The 20,411-nt window shown below is 35.9% G+C and overlaps 1 protein-coding gene across 1 annotated transcript; it reads left to right on the top strand.

Moving 5' to 3' along the window:
* Positions 1-7,414: 7,414 nt before the first annotated feature.
* Positions 7,415-20,386, top strand: LOC113237080 (plasma alpha-L-fucosidase-like). The gene is made up of 7 exons (XM_026473341.1): positions 7,415-7,676; positions 8,654-8,789; positions 11,380-11,843; positions 13,819-13,962; positions 15,463-15,836; positions 18,905-19,032; positions 19,927-20,386. The coding sequence occupies exons 1-7, from the start codon at positions 7,415-7,417 to the stop codon at positions 20,384-20,386; spliced, it is 1,968 nt and encodes a 655-aa protein (XP_026329126.1).
* The last annotated feature ends 25 nt before the right edge of the window (positions 20,387-20,411 follow it).

The raw sequence follows: 20,411 nt of genomic DNA, 5'->3' as shown, positions 1-20,411 counted from the left end.
CACGATATAACTCTACTCTGAGTGTTCCTTCAAGCAACAGAACATAAAGACTAACTTAGTGTACCGCTATTCACTTACCTATTTTTTAACATTAGTATAACTCGAGGTGCCATCTACATAAACTGATGCAAACGTAGGTTAAGTAGTACTTGCATACTTTCCTGGAATGTTGAAAAAGTAGTTATGCGTTCTCAGTCCATCTAAAAGTCTCTTAGTTTTCTAAATGCACACTACTTCCTTAACTCCGACGTTATTTAAATTAGGTACATATACTTTAAACATCTATTTTGTCACAATGTGTATTTTAAATCTGTTGATTTACAGTATCGCATTTCACATGGTATGATTATAATTAACCTCAAGAAGTTCGGTGTTAATGACCTTGGTCGAGCAGGCATGCATGCTTGGGTGTTGAAAATCTTATCTGACACGGGAATCTAAAAACTTAGTAAACGTTCTCAGAGGAAGTCACAACACTTCACGACGCGTACAAGTTGGCTTGAGGCGATCACGTTTTACCACACCTGTCATAAGAAACCGACTGGCACACGTGGCGACACGTGAAAAACATCTTATTCTTACTAATTAAAATATCAATAAAGACGCTACTCAAATGCTATACTGCCTCCTGAATGCTTAAATTGGCCTAAAAGTCTTGCAACAAATTCTGTACGCGTTGAATCAGCCGTTGGGTTTTACTTAACAGACGAGGACCATAAACAATGTCTCCGAAATTGAGCATGGATGATGAAAGATTCGCAGAGAGTAATACGTACCTCCGTCTTGTGTTCAAGTAATACGTACGCACCAAAAAACACCATATTCAGCTTCTACTGGAAATTACTTGAACACAAGAGTAATGGAGTAGCCTATATCGTAAATATTAATTAATTTTTGTATATATTATTATATCGAATTCACTTAAAAAATTAATAAAGAGTAGGGCAGATACATACATACAAATATTACTACAAATGTGAGAATAAGCGTGTACTTATAAGAAATGTACTGATATTCCAACTAAACGTAAACTCAAAGAACCGTAATTCCGAACACCGATTTATAATAAAACCGTTACATTTTTTTTTATGCTTTTCACAAAGAAAAAATTAGGTTTTGTTTTGTAATCTTCCTAAAAAATACATTTGACATTATGAAAATTCGAGCTAACGTTATTTCGAGCAAATGTATTTTTTGACTTCTGATAGGTAATCCCAAGCCGTAAAACGACAACAACAATATTTTGTTAGTTATTGTTAACGTTTAATAAAAAATCATTTTAAAAATAAGATGAAAATCAAAGCGACTCTATAGTTTCTTTGTTCTAAACATTTCAATCGCTTGTGGTTCGAACAATTGAAAATGACCAAGAAGTTTATATTCTTGAAATTGACGTAACGGGTCTCTTTCCATCTTTTGCGCATGCAATGTGTAGAAAAAGGACAATTAACTATTTGACTACTTTGTGTGCTTGTGTAATTTATATTTACGAGTCATTTATATGTAAATTTAAAAAATAAATACTATAAAACCGTACAAAATAACACTTTTAAATGAGAACTATGATAACACAATATATTTGTTTAGCGAAAAAATGATACAAAATCCTGTTTTTACACTTTACTGCTGAATAATTTTTACAAGTTATTATTATATGGTACTGCATGATTGACAACCGCGCTGTCAGTCGAACAAACAAAGACTGTTGCGCGATCGACGCTCTGTATACGATTTTAACGCCCTATAGGTGAGGACAGTTTTTAGCACGAACCCGACGTCCATTTATTGTTAGGTCAATGCTTAAAGTCGATATTATTAATATTTATGTAAGTACTTATTCAGGGACTCAAACGACGCTGGAACCGAAAACCCGTGCCAGATCTGATTCCGTTCGCAGTCCATGACGAGGAGCGTCCACCCCCTGCTGCTGACGAGCGTATATTTTGCCATTCCTCGTTCACACAAAACGCCAGTTACGCTCCTCGCCCAGTTGGCGCGCTCGTCGAAACAATTGACGGTTAAATGGAGTTAGTCGCTCATTAATGTAGAACCGACGAGGCGTACCGGCAAACCTGTGCCCTCGGTAGTGTCTCCACGTCGAACCCTAGCTTCCCGCAAAAGTTGATCGCGAACGGCTCGACATGTTAAACGAGACACGATAAGACGAGGACGTAGTTGCGCCTGGTCATCCTGCATACCGATTATACGGTCAACCCGTGAAGCGCTCACTAGATCCTGTTTGGTCAAATTGATGCCCAGCTTAGTACGCACGCGATTTCAACGTCATTATCTAAATATTCCTGATCGCGATCATTAAACTCTGCCTTCAATTGTTCAAAGGCCACTATATAGCAATTGATTGTTTTTTCCGGGTCCCGTTTGACCCGGAAATGACCCTCCAGAGCGGCAACTCGTTCAGAGAGTGATTCAAAAATAAACAACTAAATTTAAATGCTATGGAATGCACTTTGAATCATAATTGTGTGGAATGTAGACTATTGTTGTCTTTCCATACTTCCTTATCTAAAACATACTCTTCATTTTTGTAAAATGACTTTTCAATTAAAATACTTTTAATGTAAGTTTTAAACTTAGGAAATGATAATCTTAATATATTCTCCGGAATCTTGTTGTAAAAAAGTATACAGTTCCCCATAAAAGAATCGTTCACCTTAGTTAAACGAAATCGTGATACCATGAAGTTGGACTTAGTTCTAAGGTTAATATTATGAATATCTTCTTTCTTAATGAAATTATGTATATTTTTACGGGCATACAAAATATTTGAGTAAATGTACTGCGATGCCACAGTCATGATACCAGTCTCCTTAAACTCTTCTCTGAGAGAAACCCGAGAACCTAAACGGTACACAGAACGAATCGCTCGTTTTTGCAACACAAATATGGTTTGTATATCTACCGCTTTATCACACATGAGAATCCCGTAGGACATTATACAATGGAAGTAACTAAAGTAAACTAGTCTAGCAGTAGCAAAATCGGTAAGCTCACGTATTTTACGGACTGCGTATGCAGCAGAGCTTAATCTGCTAGCTAAGGAATATATATATGGAAACCATTGAAGTTTACTATCTAAGGTCACTCCCAAAAATACAGCTTTATAAACAAAGTCTACCTTTTCTCCATTTATTTCTATGCTTGGACTAGTCTATTTTACATTAGGTAATTCAAATTTAACACACTTTGTCTTCTTGGCATTGAGCAAATTTGTTAACATTAAACCAATAAACTACCTTTGAAAGGGTATCGTTAATATTATCATAGTTAATGTGATGTCTGCCTATTTTAAAAATCAAGGATGTCTCGTCACCAAACAATACTATGTCGCAAAGGTCCTTAACAAAGAATGGTAGATCATTAATATAAATGAGAAATAAGAACGGTCCAAGTATTGAGCCCTGCGGAACACCCATTTTTAGCGGAGAACCCAAAGAAATTACACCATTTATGTCTACTTTCTGAATTCTACTTGTGTTCATGGCGGACGTCGCTGTCTTGCATTTCTGCTCTACAATAAAATACAAGGAACAAGAAACAGATGAAGTATCTTTACCGCAATATAATTACTGAAACCTACCTAGCCTTATTTCAAAATCTCAGCAGCAATAGAAATGAGCTAAAGAAACCTTGATTTTGAAACGACGTTGAAATTCTTAATTTTCTTTTAAAAAAAACTAACCCCATCGTTTTATAATATCCGGATATTACTATATTATGAAAGTAACAACACTAAACAAATAAATTGGTTATAACTTACAGACGCAATGAGATTGGAATTTAGTTTTTTGGGAGGCAATAAAGAATATGAGATCTCCATAATAATGTAAATATCTCTAACTCTAACCAAATACGGCAGAATTTTGAGAAAAAAAAATTGAAATGAAAAATAATAAATAGTAATCTTTGAATCACGTCTGAAATTACGAGCTTCGTAAAAGATCTGAGATAGATTTATAAAATAAACTTTTACTTAGCAAATCTTTGCCTAATGAAATTCAACTTTGAGTTTACTTCGTAATTTCTTGTTTAAACTTTGGTAAAATTCGTTATATAGAAGTAATTTAAATAATAAACTTGCTTAGTTCGCCATTTTTGTTTGGTTTCAAATTTGGTTTCATAAATCTCAGCCTTAAGGTGCAACCTCGACGTATGTATGCCAATTTTTTGCAGTGGTTTTTATACCATGGATATAGAAAAAAAGGGGTGATATGGTATGGGGGTGTGGTTCGCGTCGATCGATATGTCAAAATCGATCAAAATCGATCGATATGTCGATAGATATGGTCAAAATGACCATATCGCGGTGACACGCCTACAAACATCGCCACAGTGACATGGCGATCGTTTTACATACAAGATCTCTCGTAAAACGTGAAAATGCCAAGTTGTAGCAATACACTTGTAAAAATTGGAGTGAAAACAAAAATTTTAAAACCAGTGAGAGAACATTCCACCGGCTATTTGCATTTTTAGTTACTATTTCTATTATTATTCAATGTTTTCTTTTTGTCTCCATAGAAATTTCTAGACTCAAATATAGTGATGTTCATTTACGAAGACTGATGTTTATCGACAATAAATTTTTACTGAAATGTTTGAATTTCTTACTATAATTTTTATAATTAAAGTCCCTAAAATATCGAAGCGAAAGGCATTCACGTTAAATTGATTTCTTTTATTTTATTATTATTACTAAACATTTTGTTTCGAGTAACTTTAACACAACCAACGTGGCGTATAACAAAATGTGGCGGGCAACCGTTTCAATTTCATGTCAATTTGAATGTTGCTGTTGCTTGAAGAAAAAATTTTGTGTTTAAGATATTTAAAATATTTAAATTCCATTATACTCGTAGATTAAACGTAGAGTATTTTTAATTTTTATTTTTAAGTTTTTCCAATGAGTTTAAAATTAAAGAAGGTTGGATTGAAGCTGCAAGAGAATCGAAAGATTGGTTTTCTTATTACTATTTCTGACTTTGTTTCAATTTCCATAGCAAATGCATTTAAAAAATAAAATAAAATCGGCTTTATTTTACATGTGCATGCAAAATAAATTAGAAACAACTATACAAAATTACATAAATCCTAAATAAAAAAACAACATAATTTAATTTATTAAATTCATTGATGGTTCGAGTTTACTCTTGACAGTGACAGCTTCAGCAACCCGTGGTAACGTATAATAAAAAATTTACACTGACGACGATCGCCATATTTTTTATATTATTCTTATAAACCTGACACTGGTCCAAGCCTAGTGGCCGCCATTAAGAAAATAATAATAATTTATATTAATATATTAATTTAATAATACACCAGTACCATATTTTTTTTAATATTAAAAACAGCCACATGGTTTCCAACTAGCGATTAGGTAGGACCACATCCCTCGTTGAGTAGCGTCAGTTTAAGGTTAATAAGGTTAACAATTCACGGAGTGGTTTCCATCCGCACCCGCCGGTGCTGCTAGACAGCGGTTTTATTTCAATACTTACGACCCTACCCCTAAGTTTGTGCGGGCACGTAGCTGCAGCGGTTGCGGGCACGAAAACGTTGCGATTGCGGAACGGACTGCGAAGTTAGTGGGAGTTAATTGCAAGTCGCGCGGTTAATAGAAAATTTACCCTGCGTGCGCCTGCACCACATTGCACCTGAACCGACTGCCAAAATGTGCGGGCGACGACGGCCGCCAAGCGCGCAGGTTATCGCGTCCTGCGCGGTTCTACTAGTACCCCGCCGCGGCAACCGCGAGCAACCCTCACCACTACAGGCGTAAAATGCGCCGTGAAATGTGCTACTAATTTTGCATACTTAACTGTTACATTTTACAGATGCTGCGGTCCTGCGGCAGACGCGGGTGAGAACCGCTCCGTGAGTTCTTAGTGAAACTAAAAATGAGTTTCAGCGCCATCTAACGGTAATAGTTAGCTATTATATACTAGTAGTATTTTTACTAGAACGTCACCTGTTGGTGAATGGCTGAACCAGGATGAAAAAATACTGAAATATTGTAATATAACTCTTATTTAAGTGACTGTAAGTTTAATTTTGTTAAATTTTAAAATTGTTTTACGTCGTTTTCACGTTTTAAGCCCTACCCCTTAGAATGATAACGCATAGAAACCTAGTCCGCACACGCTAAGTGAGGCAAATTGAAGCGCTCCCAAAGGGCCTACACGAGCGGGCGGGCCGTCAGTGCTCAAGGTCAACTTGCACCGCGAACAGCTCAAGAATTTTACCTAAAAATGACGGAATGTGCGGTAAATGAGTGTAAAAATACGTCAGACAAACATAAAATAGATACTAACATCACATTCCACAAGGAAGTAACGCGTTTCAACTTGTATTTTTATATAAATATTCACTAAAACCGAAAATTAACCTACTACTAAAACTAGCCTACATGAATTTGATTTTTGCCTCACTTGTGACAGTTCGTTTGATATGAAACTATCTTTCTATGCGTTATTATTCTAAGCCCTACCCAATCAAAATCTTTAAGTTATGGTAGTAGTTAATAGAGCGTAAAGTTTGAATTGCACACAAGCTAAAAAGTGACGACATCGGTACCCGATCTTACATAGCGTCATTACATATCTCCCCTTTTTTTCTATATCTATGATTTTTACTGTAGGTTTTTTCATTTATCCGGATTAAATTTACGCACATTTCAAAAATCATTTTTTCCATAAATAAGCCATTGTTCACATGAGATCTCTACTCCAATGTTTTAAATCATTTGATCTATAGTTTTTTTGGAATAACAACCACATGTCCGAAAAATGGCCTTCTTAATATCTACCTACGCTGTGCGGTGCTTTCTTTCTTTCGTACATAATAAGATTTCGTATATTATGATAACGTCCTTTTGCATACTATTGCCACAGTCACACAAATGACAGTATTTAAGTATATTGTCGGGTTTTATTGTGTTTGCGTTATTTGTTGTTTAAATGTGTATACTTTTGAGTTGTGGCGTTGCAATGGATGCTTTTTATTCTATTATAAAACAAAAACTTCACAAAACTTTGATGTAGACCCCCATATTGTAGCAAAGTGGAGGGCTCAAAGCCTCACCTATTACACATGAAGAAGATTTTATTGTTGGGAAAACTGATTCTTTATAAAGTAAATTTGTATGAGTAATTATTACAAGAAAACTTGTTTGAAGAAAATTTTAACTTTTTTCGAAATTTCGATTTTCATTTATAATTTAGTTATCTTCTAACAACAATAACTATTGATTGATAATAAACACATCACTGAATAAACTCGATTGTTGCTTAACACGTCAAAAATTTATTAACCTAATGCATACAAATTAGAACAAAAGACAAATTTTGAATTAATACTGGTACACTAAAGTCCATTCTTCATTTTCGATGAAATAATGAGGGAGTTGCTATGGTCTGTTTTATTAACAATTGCCAACACTACTACGATACCTGACATAACACCTACCTCTAATAAAGACATTCCGAATGTTACAAGCACACCAAAAGAACGAATCTATTTGCCGAAGTGGAGCGATCTAGACACTCGTCCTTTGCCCCATTGGTACGATTCAGCTAAGATTGGCATTATCATCCATTGGGGAGTATACTCTGTGCCAAGTTTTAAAGGCGAATGGTTCTGGAACCAGTGGATTGAGCGTAATGTTTCTCTTTTTCTCTTTTATATTTTCTATTCTCTTTCTTCAATTGACCTCTATCTCATCTGATTTAAAGCAAAGACGAGGCCGGGTTCGGCAATGTTCTTTCTCAAAGCTCCAGCGAGAGTCGAATGTCTCCTCAATCAATTGAATTACTATACCTAAACTAAGGCGAGTTACAGGAGGAAAGCCGAAAAAACTGTTTTGCTAGATGAAATGGTTTAGGTATTTACAATTAAATAACGATCTTACACAAAATATACAATACACATTAGGATGTTCTCCAATGAATGTGCTAATTTGTTTCACAATAGGATGTACTTTACCCGATCAAATAAAATCCTGAAAACAATATAAAATAAATAAATAATTATAATATTAGTTATACACTTCATATAAATTACAATACAAGTATCAACGGACACTTTTTCAATATTTACACTTGTCCAAGTGTTAATTAAGTAAAGTTTGACTAGGTAGATTAAATTTAGACAATATGAAGTTGAAAATTTTTACCCATTTATAGTAAGTCCATCAGCAAGTGATTCATTATACCTGCTTATAACTACAGTAACTTAGAATAATAACGCATAGAAACCTAGCGCGCACACGATAAGTGAGGCAAATTGAAGCGCTCCCAAAGGGCCTACACGAGCGGGCGGGCCTTCAGTGCTCAAGGTCAACTTGCACCGCGAACAGCTCCAGAACTTTAGCTAAAAATGATGAAATGTGCGGTAAATGAGTGTAAAAATACGTCAGACAAACATAAAATAGAGACTTACATCACATTCCACAAGGAAGTAATGCGTTTCAACTAGTATTTTTATATAAATATTCACTAAAACCGAAAATTAACCTACTATTAAAACTAGCCTACATGAATTTGATTTTTGCCTCACTTGTGACAGTTCGTTTGGTATGAAACTATCATTCTATGCGTTATTATTCTAAGTACAGTAATCATAATTTATTTTTCAGGTGATCCAGAAATTGTTGCTTTTGTGCAGAAAAATTATGGTGCTCGTTTCCGTTATAAAGACCTCTCACGATATTTTACAGCTAACTTGTTTAAACCTAGTGAGTGGGCAAAGCTGTTTGCTAAATCTGGAGCTAAGTGAGTACTTTTTATTTTGATACGTAAAGCCACTTATTTAAAGTAGTTTACCTGACTGTTACATAATGAAAGACATTAAAATACGAGTGTGCGTTTCATAAAAAATGCCTAATGTACTGCTTTATCGATACACATATTATAAGTTTTTTATGATGTGTTCAGGAACCGCATGTTACGACCGGACGACTGGCGAAATGGCGGCAAACAAAAAAATTTCTCAGGCATGCCACACAACCGTACTTTTTATTTAATTCATAGACAAACTAGAGTCCGCCCCAACTATCATATCGTTCGATACCAAGTAACGTGTGAAATTTGTCAAAATTGTTTGCTATTGACATTTCATTACGAATAAAACTTCATCTCGACTGATATTACAATTGAGGTCGAATCAAATTGTTTTGTTTTTCAGAGACGTTCGAAATTTGAATGTAATAATAAAATCTAATTACTTCCTTTATTTTTTTCCATCCTCTAAGATTTACTGTTACTATTAAGCAGTAATAGCATTTCCACAGATAAGAAATTTGTTCTAACAAGACAGTTTATCTTTATGCTAGTCGTAATTTGCTGTTTTTGAACACATCATAGAGGGTTTATGATATGTGTGTAGATAATAGTTATTTTTGATACAAGCGCGGAAAGTTAGTTATTATTCACGAGTGTGAAGACTCGAGACAAGTGAAAATGTCAAATCCTCACGTGTATCAAACGACGTTTTTTAATGCATTTGCTAAAAAACTGCATTGAAAGTAAAATAAAACAATGTTTAAAAAAGAAACTCATTTTATTTCTTTGTCTGATAAAAATTCAGAGTACAATGGCAACTGTTGCCAGTATTCAGCCACATCAAAATTACTATTTTAATTGCGCGGCGCGCAGCGGTCTCGCGTAATGCTCACCTCCGGTCATTGTTAATACTCAATCAGCCATCTTTAGGGAAAATATTTTGGTATTTTTAAATGTAACCCGTTGTTTTATAAAACACCTGTGCAATTTAAACAAATAAGATGTTTGTAAGTAAATAAAAGTTTTAATAACGAATGACTTACGTCACAAAGCACATAAATATTAATGAAATATACTACCTCTTTAGTTCAAGACTTGAAACAACAGTAAATTTAAAAAAAATGGAAATTAAAAACAAAAACACTAGTGCGAAAAATGTAACTTTCGGCACGATTTGTAGTACGAAAAATACCACGTTTTGAGCAACTGTATTAAAAAAATGTTTAAATACGTTTAACATAGATAATAACAATCCGTGGATTGAAACACATACGTACGTGAAGACCACAACAAGGTTCACTTTTGGATTGGATTTTGGACCTATCTTATCGTCTGCGGCATAGAATTGATTTTAACTCTTAATGTCTATAGATACAAATACTAAGAGAGAGGTTATATAATATTCATTTTTAATACAGTTGCTCAAAACGTGGTATTTTTCGCACTACAAATCGTGCGGAAAGTTGGATTTCTCGCACTAGTGCTTTTTACTTTTCCAGTTTTTTTTAAATTTACTGTTGTTTTAAGCCTTAAACATAGAACTAAAGAGATTGTATATTTATTTCATATTTATGTGCTTTGTGACGTAAGTCATTCGTCATTACTATACTATATCTATGGAGAGACCGCATTTTTACACCTATGAAGTAAATGCTCCTTAGTAGCGATTATGTAGAAAATAAAGTAATATAAAATCATTGACTTACAATTATATGGACGTCGGGTCCGCGCTAAAAAGTGTCCGCACTTGTAAGGCGCTAAAATCGTATACAGAGCGCGACACTCCGCTTTAGTCTTCATTTGTTCTACTGACAGCGCGATACTGCGATGACATTACAATTTAAATTTCGAATAGGTTGACTTGGGACATTTTTTTCGTGGTTTTTGTATTAGACCCGTCGTCCATTTATTTGTAAGTCAATGTATAAAATAGTAATTTTAATGTGACTGAATACTGGCAACAGTTGCCATATTGAAAAAAGTCGACCAAAAAAAGTACTAATTTTTTTCATCGTTTACATTCCCACCTTTTTCATTAACTTTTTTACGACTTGATTTTGTTATTGACAAAGGAATAAAATGAGGTTTTTTTTAAATACTGTTTTATTTTACTTTCAATGTAGGTTTTTCGCAAATGTATTAAAAAACGTTGTTTGATACACATGCGGATTTGTCATTTTCACTTGTCTCGAGTGTTGACCCTCGCCTCTGGCTCGGGCCAAGATGCCTCGAGACTCGTGGAAATGACTAACTTTCCGCACTTGTATCAAAAATAACTAATTTTACTTACATAATAATGCACTATTGATTATTATAATTAAATCTCTTTGGGATCGCATTAGCTAGTTGGTTGGTTGTAGGATGCTATAGCGAAATGTTTCTTCTATACTCTTGTCGCTCTGTTAATCCTGTGCAATCATTTTCACTACTTTATTTATTATTATAAATTTTTTTTATTGGATTTAAATCGCATTGAAGCATTGGTTCGATGTGATGAAAAAACGCATATACGCCATTTTGATCTTATAAAATACCTTAAATTCCAATGTGAAAAAGCAACTTGTAAGCAACATTTTTTTAGATACGTGGTTCTCACTACCAAACATCACGACGGGTTCGCCTTGTTTCCATCTCAGCGTCGTTATTGGAATTCTATGGACGTGGGACCAAGAAAAGACATTGTACAAGTTCTTTCAAAATCAATTAGAAAACATAATATGAAATTTGGTGTCTATTATTCTTTATACGAATGGTATAACAAATTCTTCTTGGATGATAAATATAGTGGTTTCGTGACTACAAATTACACCGATGAAGTGGTCTGGCCAGATATTAAATATTTAGTTAAAAAGTACAGGCCATCAGTACTGTGGTGCGATGGAAGCTGGGACGCAAATTATACTTACTGGAGGACTCCAGAGCTGTTAGCCTGGCTCTACAATAAAAGTCCTGTTAAAGATGACATTGTAGTCAATGATAGATTAGGTACGGACTGCGATTGTCGCCACGGAGACTTCTACAATTGTAAGGACAGATACAATCCCAGTAAGCTACTTCATTTATATAACTTATTTACTTACAGTAGTATATATTTTATTTGAATTATTAATCGTTTATATTAACTTTTAACTTTTCAAACGGAGAATTTCAATTTAATGCATTACTAATTAATTTAACTAGGAATTAATTATCGTTACTAATACATTTCTAGCGCTCCTAGTTAATTCGTTGCAGCAACAAGTTGATATAAATTCCGTTAAAAAGCTGGTGAATTGAATTGTTCGACTAATTTTATTATGAACGTTTTAACAATTACATTATATTTTAGTGCATCAATACCTACATGTCGCTCAGAGCTTTTTTTATGATACTAAATGACGGAATGAACAAGCCGTGGCCTGGTTGCAGGGACACGCCTGTCCATAGCAGTAGCGCTGCCACTCACAGTTTTAAATTGTAAAAATATTAGAGGCACAGACGCTGCGCCTGTCACCCTGAGACACAAGATGACAAATCCACTTTGTGCCTTTAATTTCACCAATGCCCTTAACCTTCTAAACCGGAACGCGGTAATACTGATATTACTGCTTGGCGGCAGAAATAGGAAAGGTGGGAACACCTCTTTCGACGAACTCTTTAACGAGGAGCTCTTCTGCTTATTCTAGTTATCGTATCGATGGCTCATACTGTAATGCTTGCCATCACGGTGAAAGGATTTGTTAATCGGCGTAAGATACTCGCAGATTGTGTTGGTACCAGATGTACAGGAAAAGAATAGGACCTACGTCATACTGGCCTCCCAGCATGTCTCCCTTCGAATCACTATGGCGGCATGTATCTATCTGATTTTAATTTCTTACGTACTTACAACACTTCTCGCTAACGCTGAAAAGCAGACAGACTTAATAAAACCTTTTAAGCAGCAGTAGAGCTCGCCACCTTACCTATTTCTGCCGCCAAGCAGTAATGTTAGCAATACTGTGTTCCGGTTTTGAAGGGTAAGTGTGCTACTGAAATTACATGCATATGGGACCTGTTAACTTGTGACTCAGGGTGACTGGCGCAGTGGCAACGTCCCTCAGATTTTTGCGATTGGCACTGCAACTGTTATGGACAGGCGTGTAGCTTACCATCAGGCATTCACGACTCGTTCGTCCCGTCATTAAAAAAAATGTGTCACAACCATTGGAAAAGGTGTGGACCCATATTGTGTCAGAGAGTTACACTAATTATTATGTGTCGTAGGGTATTAAGGTAAATGTCCCAGTAGTTGACGCTTTTAGAAGGGAAATCACGTATTTTGCTAAAAAAATACTTAATTTATCAGTCATACTGACTACCTAGGTATGTTAACTATTTGTCATTTATCTTCAAGGAACTATAAAATTTAAAATAATCACAGGCATTATTAATATATTCCAGTTTTCTGCTACCTCTAAAATTGTACCAGTGTCTGACAGGCAAAATTTCTAATGTCCCAATAGTTGACTATGGCACATTGAGATCGGAGTACCAGTATTTGACAGGACGTTATGCTAAGATTTCATAGTTATTTAAACGCATTAATTACTTGACAACAATAAATTTAATAAATAAGAAAACCATAATCGAGATGCTTTTTATTAATTATTAAAATTAATAAATACTTACTTTTGTAGTCAAGGTAAGTAAGTGCGTGCAAAAACATACAAAATAGAAACTAGAAATACATAATACATCTATTTGCCATGTTTTATTAAAATCGGTTACCGAAAAGTACTCGAAACCGGATTTATCCCCTAGTTTGCCATCTTAACAGGTGGAATATCTTTTTCAAATTTAAATGGGACCACTACTGAGGTACCCTCTGTCCAACAAAAAATCATCAAAATCGGTTCACCAGAGTATCGCGTAACATACATAAAAGCAACATACAGTCGAACTGAGAACCTCTTCCTTTTTTTGAAGTCGGTTAAAAAGTGTGAATATTTTGTTGGTTCACTAGGATTTTTTTAAGAGTACCTATTTTTTTTTGCAGGAGACTTGTCGGTCATAACAAATAAATGGGAAAATGCTTTATCTTTAGATAAATTTTCGTGGGGTTTTCGAAGGGAAATGAGACCCGTAGACGTTTATAGTGACGATGAATTGATGGAAACAATTGTGTCCACGGTGAGCTGTGCAGGTAAAGATTCGCAACGCGCCCACAACGCGACATACAAAATATTTGTCGCGCATTAAAAGCAAAAATAACACTATAATATATATACGTATTTATTATGCCAAGTGACGGAACGAAAATGTCGTACACGAATGTCCATAGCAGTTGCAGTGCCTTTGGGGGTCGTTTTCAGATAACCTCAAAAATGTTTCCCTTTCAATAACTTTTCTGTTATTACATGAATGCTAAGCATTATTTATTTAATATGATTGCTTGCTTACTTAGTCTGTGTTACACATAAAAAGACTACGTTACTACGTCATAGTAATAAATAAAAGTGAAAAAACTAGGTAATTTCTCGTTCCTGGGAGCTGGTTCCACGTCGCCCTAATTTTAATAAAAGAAAAAAATTAAGCACTCGTGGAAATTGCAATGTTTTCTATCGAAGATAAACTCCAATAACTTTCACGTCGAATACATACCGTAATTTTCCAATTTATTTTAAACAAATATGTTTTCTTGAGAATACAAAATGTGTTTCAATTTTTCTTATCATTAGTGTCAATTATGCAGTATGTAACATCGGATTCTATATTTAACAAAATAATGATAGAGTAACACCTGATTTTATATTTAATAGAATAATGATAAAGTAACGCCTGATTCTATATTTAATAAAATCATGCGTTACTTTGCGGAAATCCATGTTTAAAAACGAAAGTAAATTAATCTGCTACTCCGGGAACCCAGTGAAGGTTAGTTAATTCATGAAAAATAGCAGTGCTTGTGTTGATTTTTTATTTTTTATTAATAATTATTAGTATCAGTAGAGTTCGTCCAAGAAAGTACTAACACCTTACCTATTTCTGCCGCCAAGCAGTAATGTGAGCATTACTGTTTGGCATTAGGGTGGTAGTAAAATTACACTCACATGGGACTTATCAACTTACGTGTCAGGGTGATCAGCGCAGTGGCAGTGCCGCTAAGATCTTTGCTATTTAAAGCTCTGAGTGGCACTGCAACTGTTATGGATAGGCGTGTCGTTTAACACCAGGCGCACGACTTGTTCATCCCGTCACATAATATTATAAAAAAAATCATTCGGTTAACTTTGGCCCGTGCTAATTTTCTATAGTCTGTCTTTTTTGAAGACGGAGAAAAATTACGTATGCAGGGATGCCAGTTTTCATAAAATTTTAAATGGTCTTGTAGTTGTTGTCTATCAGCAACTAGATTGTGAAATGAGGTAAAATTTTGCCAAAAATATCTAAATTGTGAATGTTACGACATTGTAATGAATACTAATTGCTTTATTGCCTTCTTTATTCTTATGTTGATAGTTGGCCTTAGTAGGCCATACCATACCACACTCCAAAATCAGATATAATTTTCAAACCCGCGCTTTGATGTTGATAACAAAGTAATATAAATGATACCGAACGTCTAAATACCCTTACGATACTATTTTTTTAAATAAATGAACATTGTTCTGGTTTATAAAATTTACTTCGTTTTTTTCCTAAGGAAACATCTTGATTAACGTTGGACCAACAAAAGAGGGAACTATACCATCAATATTTCAAGAGCGACTTCTTCACTTAGGACAATGGCTAGAAATAAATGGCGAGGCAATCTACAATACGTCGCCCTGGTACTACCAAAGAGACAGCCTAAATTCAGACGTTTGGTACACTTGCAGAAAGAAAGAATACCAACCACTGCGTCCATCGAAAAAACCACTTGAAACAGATATAATTAATGCTGTTTATGCAATATTCTTGAAATGGCCTGCCGATGACAAATTGAGGATAAAAGATTTAAGTTTGTATATAAGAAATCAATATGACACAAGCGAATTAATTGCAATGTTAAAACTCAATAAATACAAGGCATTAAAAGTAAGTAATGTATTGTTAGACTGTTCTAACACAATTCAGGTTAGCTCTTGTTATCGTATCGATGTTGTACCACCGGTTAGGTCAATGTGGCGTACATTATATTATTGTTTTTTTTAATATACATATAATATAAGTGCTCATTTGGCCCCCATCTCACCTGATAGAAAATGCTGATGACGTCGACGATGGAGCATGTACACTTAAATAATGTCTATTCACTATCGCCTTGAAAAGACCTAAGTCAGAGAATAAGTCTATAGGCAGAGAATTCAACTCATAGCCACTCGCCATGTAAATGTGGAAGCATAACGCTTCGTGCCGAATCCCTGGAATATCCACAATATAGGGGTGAAAGCCAAGCCTACGCTAGTCCTCCGGTGATGGAAAGAGGAAGGCGGAATTAAATTATGCGATTCCATCGCACACTCTCCGTGATATATCCTATAGAATATCGATAAGCAGGTAACTTTACGGCGATGTTCAAGGTTCTGCAGCTTCGCCACTATTAAGTCTCTACTAAGTACTCTATTGCGGCCCAAAACTTATATTATTAGCCAGCCGGTTCTAGTAATGAACTGCAAGACATATTATATGTCAATGAAAGGATTTGCCAATGATTTGGAGAAAGGTACTCGCCGATTGTTGTCCAGGGTGCGCCAAACATACAGAGAACATAAATTACGGGCGTTACGGGTAGGTTCCTTTAGTGCCCACCACCTAAATCGCTACCTACTTATCAAGTCCAGTCAATCAAAACTCAAGAATCAATAATAGTTTCTTTTCTCTCACCACTTTCGTGATACATGGACTTAGAATGGACCTGTAGTCCAATCTGAACTTCGGTAGATACATTGAATCCATGGCCAAAAATGCAGCCAGGAAGCTTGGCATCTTTTCCAAGGTGAGTCGTTACTTCACACCGGGACAGTTGCTTTAGCTGTACCAATCACAAATCCGTCGTGTATAGAGTACTGCTGCCACTTAAGGGATGGCTCTGCTAAATTATAACTGGTCACCTTGGGTTCAATCGACAAGCGTGACAAGAGACTTATAGGTAACTCGTAATTAGTAGACACGAACCTGCAGAACCTTGAACACCGCCGTAAAGTTGCCTGCTTATCGGTATTCTACAGGACATATCACGAAGAGTGTGCAATGGAATTGCATAATTTGATTCCGCCTTCCCCTTTCCATCATCGGGGAACCAGAAGTGTGCTGGGATCCTGCCCCTATGTTGTAGATATTCCCAGGATTCGCACAAAGCGTTTCGCTTCCACATTTATATGACGAGCGGCTAAAGAGTGGAATGCCCACCTGCGGACTTGTTCCCCGAACGCTTTAACTTGGATCTTTTCAAGACAAGAGTGTATAGGTATTATTTAGGTGTGCATGCTACTTCGTTGACCTCATCATCACTTTCCATCAGGTGAGATGGAGGTCAAATGCGCACTTATTTTTTTGTAAAAAAAAAGATACTTTCAAGGTAGACAGGTCACCTGCAAAATATTACGTAAAATCTAATGTCGGCAATGTGGCTTTCCTTAATTTACTTAACGAATTACAATTTAAAGTGGGTTATTCCCACCCCTACCACTGATCCATCGCCAATTTGAAATTTGAACTGCTCCTTTCTAAATTTTGCAACTCCCAACGGATTGAATTTTTGAGCTAATACACTCAAGAGAAAAAGAAGGTTTAAATTCAAATGTTTAGCAATCGTGATCAAACGTTGTAATTGTTATACAGACAATCATTTTTTTTGCGGCAGGTCATTAATATTGACATGTAGATATATAAATACATTTTCTTGTTGACTGTATCAGAGTACCTTCCAAGAATAACATATTAATATTAATTCTTGACTCTCGGATCCACCAGGGGTTCGATTTAAGAGGATCAGATGGGACCGAATAATCTAATGCTTCTTCTATCTTCTTGCAGCACCACATTTTAAATGATACGATAGAAGTCGATCTCCCTGAAAAACCAAACAACATTATAAACGCTTGGGTATTGAAGTACACTATACATGACGACTTTTAACGGAAGACACAATAGATTAAACATTAATAGAGAGTTTTAATAGGCAATGTATGTTTCTGTAATAAGATTCTGGTCAATATTCAAAATTTACCATTTACGAGGTTTACAACTATAGTAAATCAAAAACTTTATAATATTGACTGTACTTGGTACTTGGTGTAACGGGTTGGTATCAGCAACTCGACGTGAAGGTGCCTATTTTGCGTGTGGATATATGTAAATATATACGTAAATATATATGTAAATATATATGTAATATATGTGTAATATATAAATATATATTACAGTAATGTAATGAATGATGTTTTACTACCATGATATTTATATATTTTTGTGAAATTACTCCTACTTTGTTATAGATAATTATTATTAATGCAAAGATGTAACACCAACAAAAATTCCTTCGATCAGACAGGACGTCTTGTAACTTTTGCAACTTGTAACTTAGTATTTGCTGGAAAACCCAATGCTTTTTTAGCGTTGATTTTCAGATTTATTTCATTCATTCGCTGATTTTTAAGTTCAATAAGCGTACACAAATTTGGAAAAAAAAACACAAATATTTGTGATCAGTATATAATTAGGAAAAGGCAGATTTGAACATGGACTTGCTCAATAAGAAACTGAGTCACATAATAGTTGAAACGCCAAAAATTCATATAAAGGGTGCCAAAGCAAGCAAGAAAAAACTAAGTCCCAGCTCCCAGGCTTTATTGGCTCAAAGAAGACTTTTGAAAATCAATACAGAATCAGATCAAAGAGAGTTAGAGAAGATGAACAAATTAATCCGGAAAAGTTTAAAAACAGATATTAGATCCCACAACACGAGAATAATTACAGAAACCATAAAAGAACATTAAGGACCAAAAGCATTCAAACGAAAATTAACAAGCAACAAATCTTAAGCAATAAATTAATCAACAAAACCATAACAATAATAACGGATCGGGACGAAATAGTTCGCACTGTTGACGATTTTTATGCAAATCTTTATACATCTAAAGTGAGTGAGCCGGAATCACTAGGGAGAAGATCCAAGAGCAAGACCAATACAACACTTCGATGACGAGTTGCTTCCCAAAATAACTGAAGACGAAGTTGGCTTTGCACTTAGCCGAATGAAACGAGGCAAAGCTCCTGGTGATGATGGAGTGTACGTAGAAATGCTTCAAGCAGGATGTTCAGCGATACTAAAACCACTCGCAAAACTAATAATAAAGTCATCCAGGAAGGTGTCACTCCCAAAATATGTAAAAACGCCTCTGTCACGATCCTGCAAAAAAAAGGCGATAAGACCAAGCTACAAAACTATCGCCCGGTAACCCTCCTTTCACAAATTTATAAGTTGTTTGCTAAGGTCCTGTGCAATAGGCTAACTCACTCTCTGGACGAAAACCAACCACCTGAACAAGCAGGCTTCCGGAATGTATACTCAACCATGGACCACATACATGCAGTCAAATAACTGATGGAGAGATGCCGCGAATACGACCTACCATTGCGTCTCGCCTGCGTCGATTATGAGAAGGCTTTCAACAGTGTCGAACACTGGGCTATATTTCATTCTCTCCACCGCTGTGGCATTGACAAGCGATACGTGGATATTCTCCGGGAGCTGTACAGGAACGCGACTATGCAAGTGTGCATGCATAAACCCTATCCCTTCCTCTCCTTTCCATCAGCGGACCACCCGTGCCGGACTGCGTTGCCACAGTTGGACGGTCAGTTCAATACCGTCCCGCACTAAAAAGTTTGGCAATTCGTTCTTATGCCGAACCATCAAATTGTGGAACCAACTCCCGGCGCATGTATTCCCTCCCCTCTATAACATCGGGTCCTTCAAACGTAGTGTGAAGAAGCATTTGGCCAGACCGGCAAAATGATAGTGACGGAGTGAAGATATTTGTGTTTTCCATCCGTTACTCTCATCTCTGGACTGTATTCGCACTTTCCATCAGGCGCGGTGCAGTCATTTTGCCGAGTCACAATAAAAAAAAAAAATAAAAAAAAAACCCTCAGGCCTCATCTCGTTCAAACGTGTTGTCAGACAAGGAGACACCATTTCTCCCAAACTCTTCACAAGTGTCCTGGAAGACGTAATGAAGACACTCAATTGGGATGAGAGAGGTGTTAACGTCAATGGTCGCCGCATATCGCATTTACGTTTCGCAGACAACCTGATTTTCATGGCTAGGAACTCCGCTGATGTCCAGACTATGCTCCAAGACCTGCACGAGGCTTCACTAGCTATCGGCCTAGAGATGTCACACACAACAACAAGTACCAAGTCCAAAACCAAGATCATGTCCAACTGTCCGGGCCTACAACCCACCATCTTCTTCGAAAACACCCGGCTAGATGTAGTAGACGAGTACATTTATCTTGGATACTGTTTATCTTTTGGCCGATCTTCCCAAGACAAGGAGATCGCAAGAAAGATTAAGTTGGATGTGCCGCGTTTGGAAAACCGAAGGACGTCTTTAAATCCCTCAAACCCTGAAAACTAAAGTTTATAACCAATGCGTCCTGCCC

This window comes from Hyposmocoma kahamanoa, unplaced genomic scaffold, assembly GCF_003589595.1.
Source record: "Hyposmocoma kahamanoa isolate Upper Pololo Valley unplaced genomic scaffold, ASM358959v1 93, whole genome shotgun sequence".
In the NCBI taxonomy this organism is placed as follows: Eukaryota; Metazoa; Arthropoda; class Insecta; order Lepidoptera; family Cosmopterigidae; genus Hyposmocoma; species Hyposmocoma kahamanoa.
This window is presented reverse-complemented; position numbering and strand designations above follow the sequence as displayed.

Excerpts from the sequence above, each read along its gene's own strand:
- LOC113237080 (XM_026473341.1), top strand. The coding sequence starts at position 7,415 with ATGAGGGAGTTGCTATGGTCTGTTTTATTAACAATTGCCAACACTACT. Across the intron at positions 13,963-15,462 it reads GTCCACGGTGAGCTGTGCAG|GAAACATCTTGATTAACGTT; the intron begins GTAAAGATTCGC and ends TTTTTTCCTAAG. Across the intron at positions 19,033-19,926 it reads GCTCCTGGTGATGATGGAGT|ACAAGGAGACACCATTTCTC; the intron begins GTACGTAGAAAT and ends ACGTGTTGTCAG.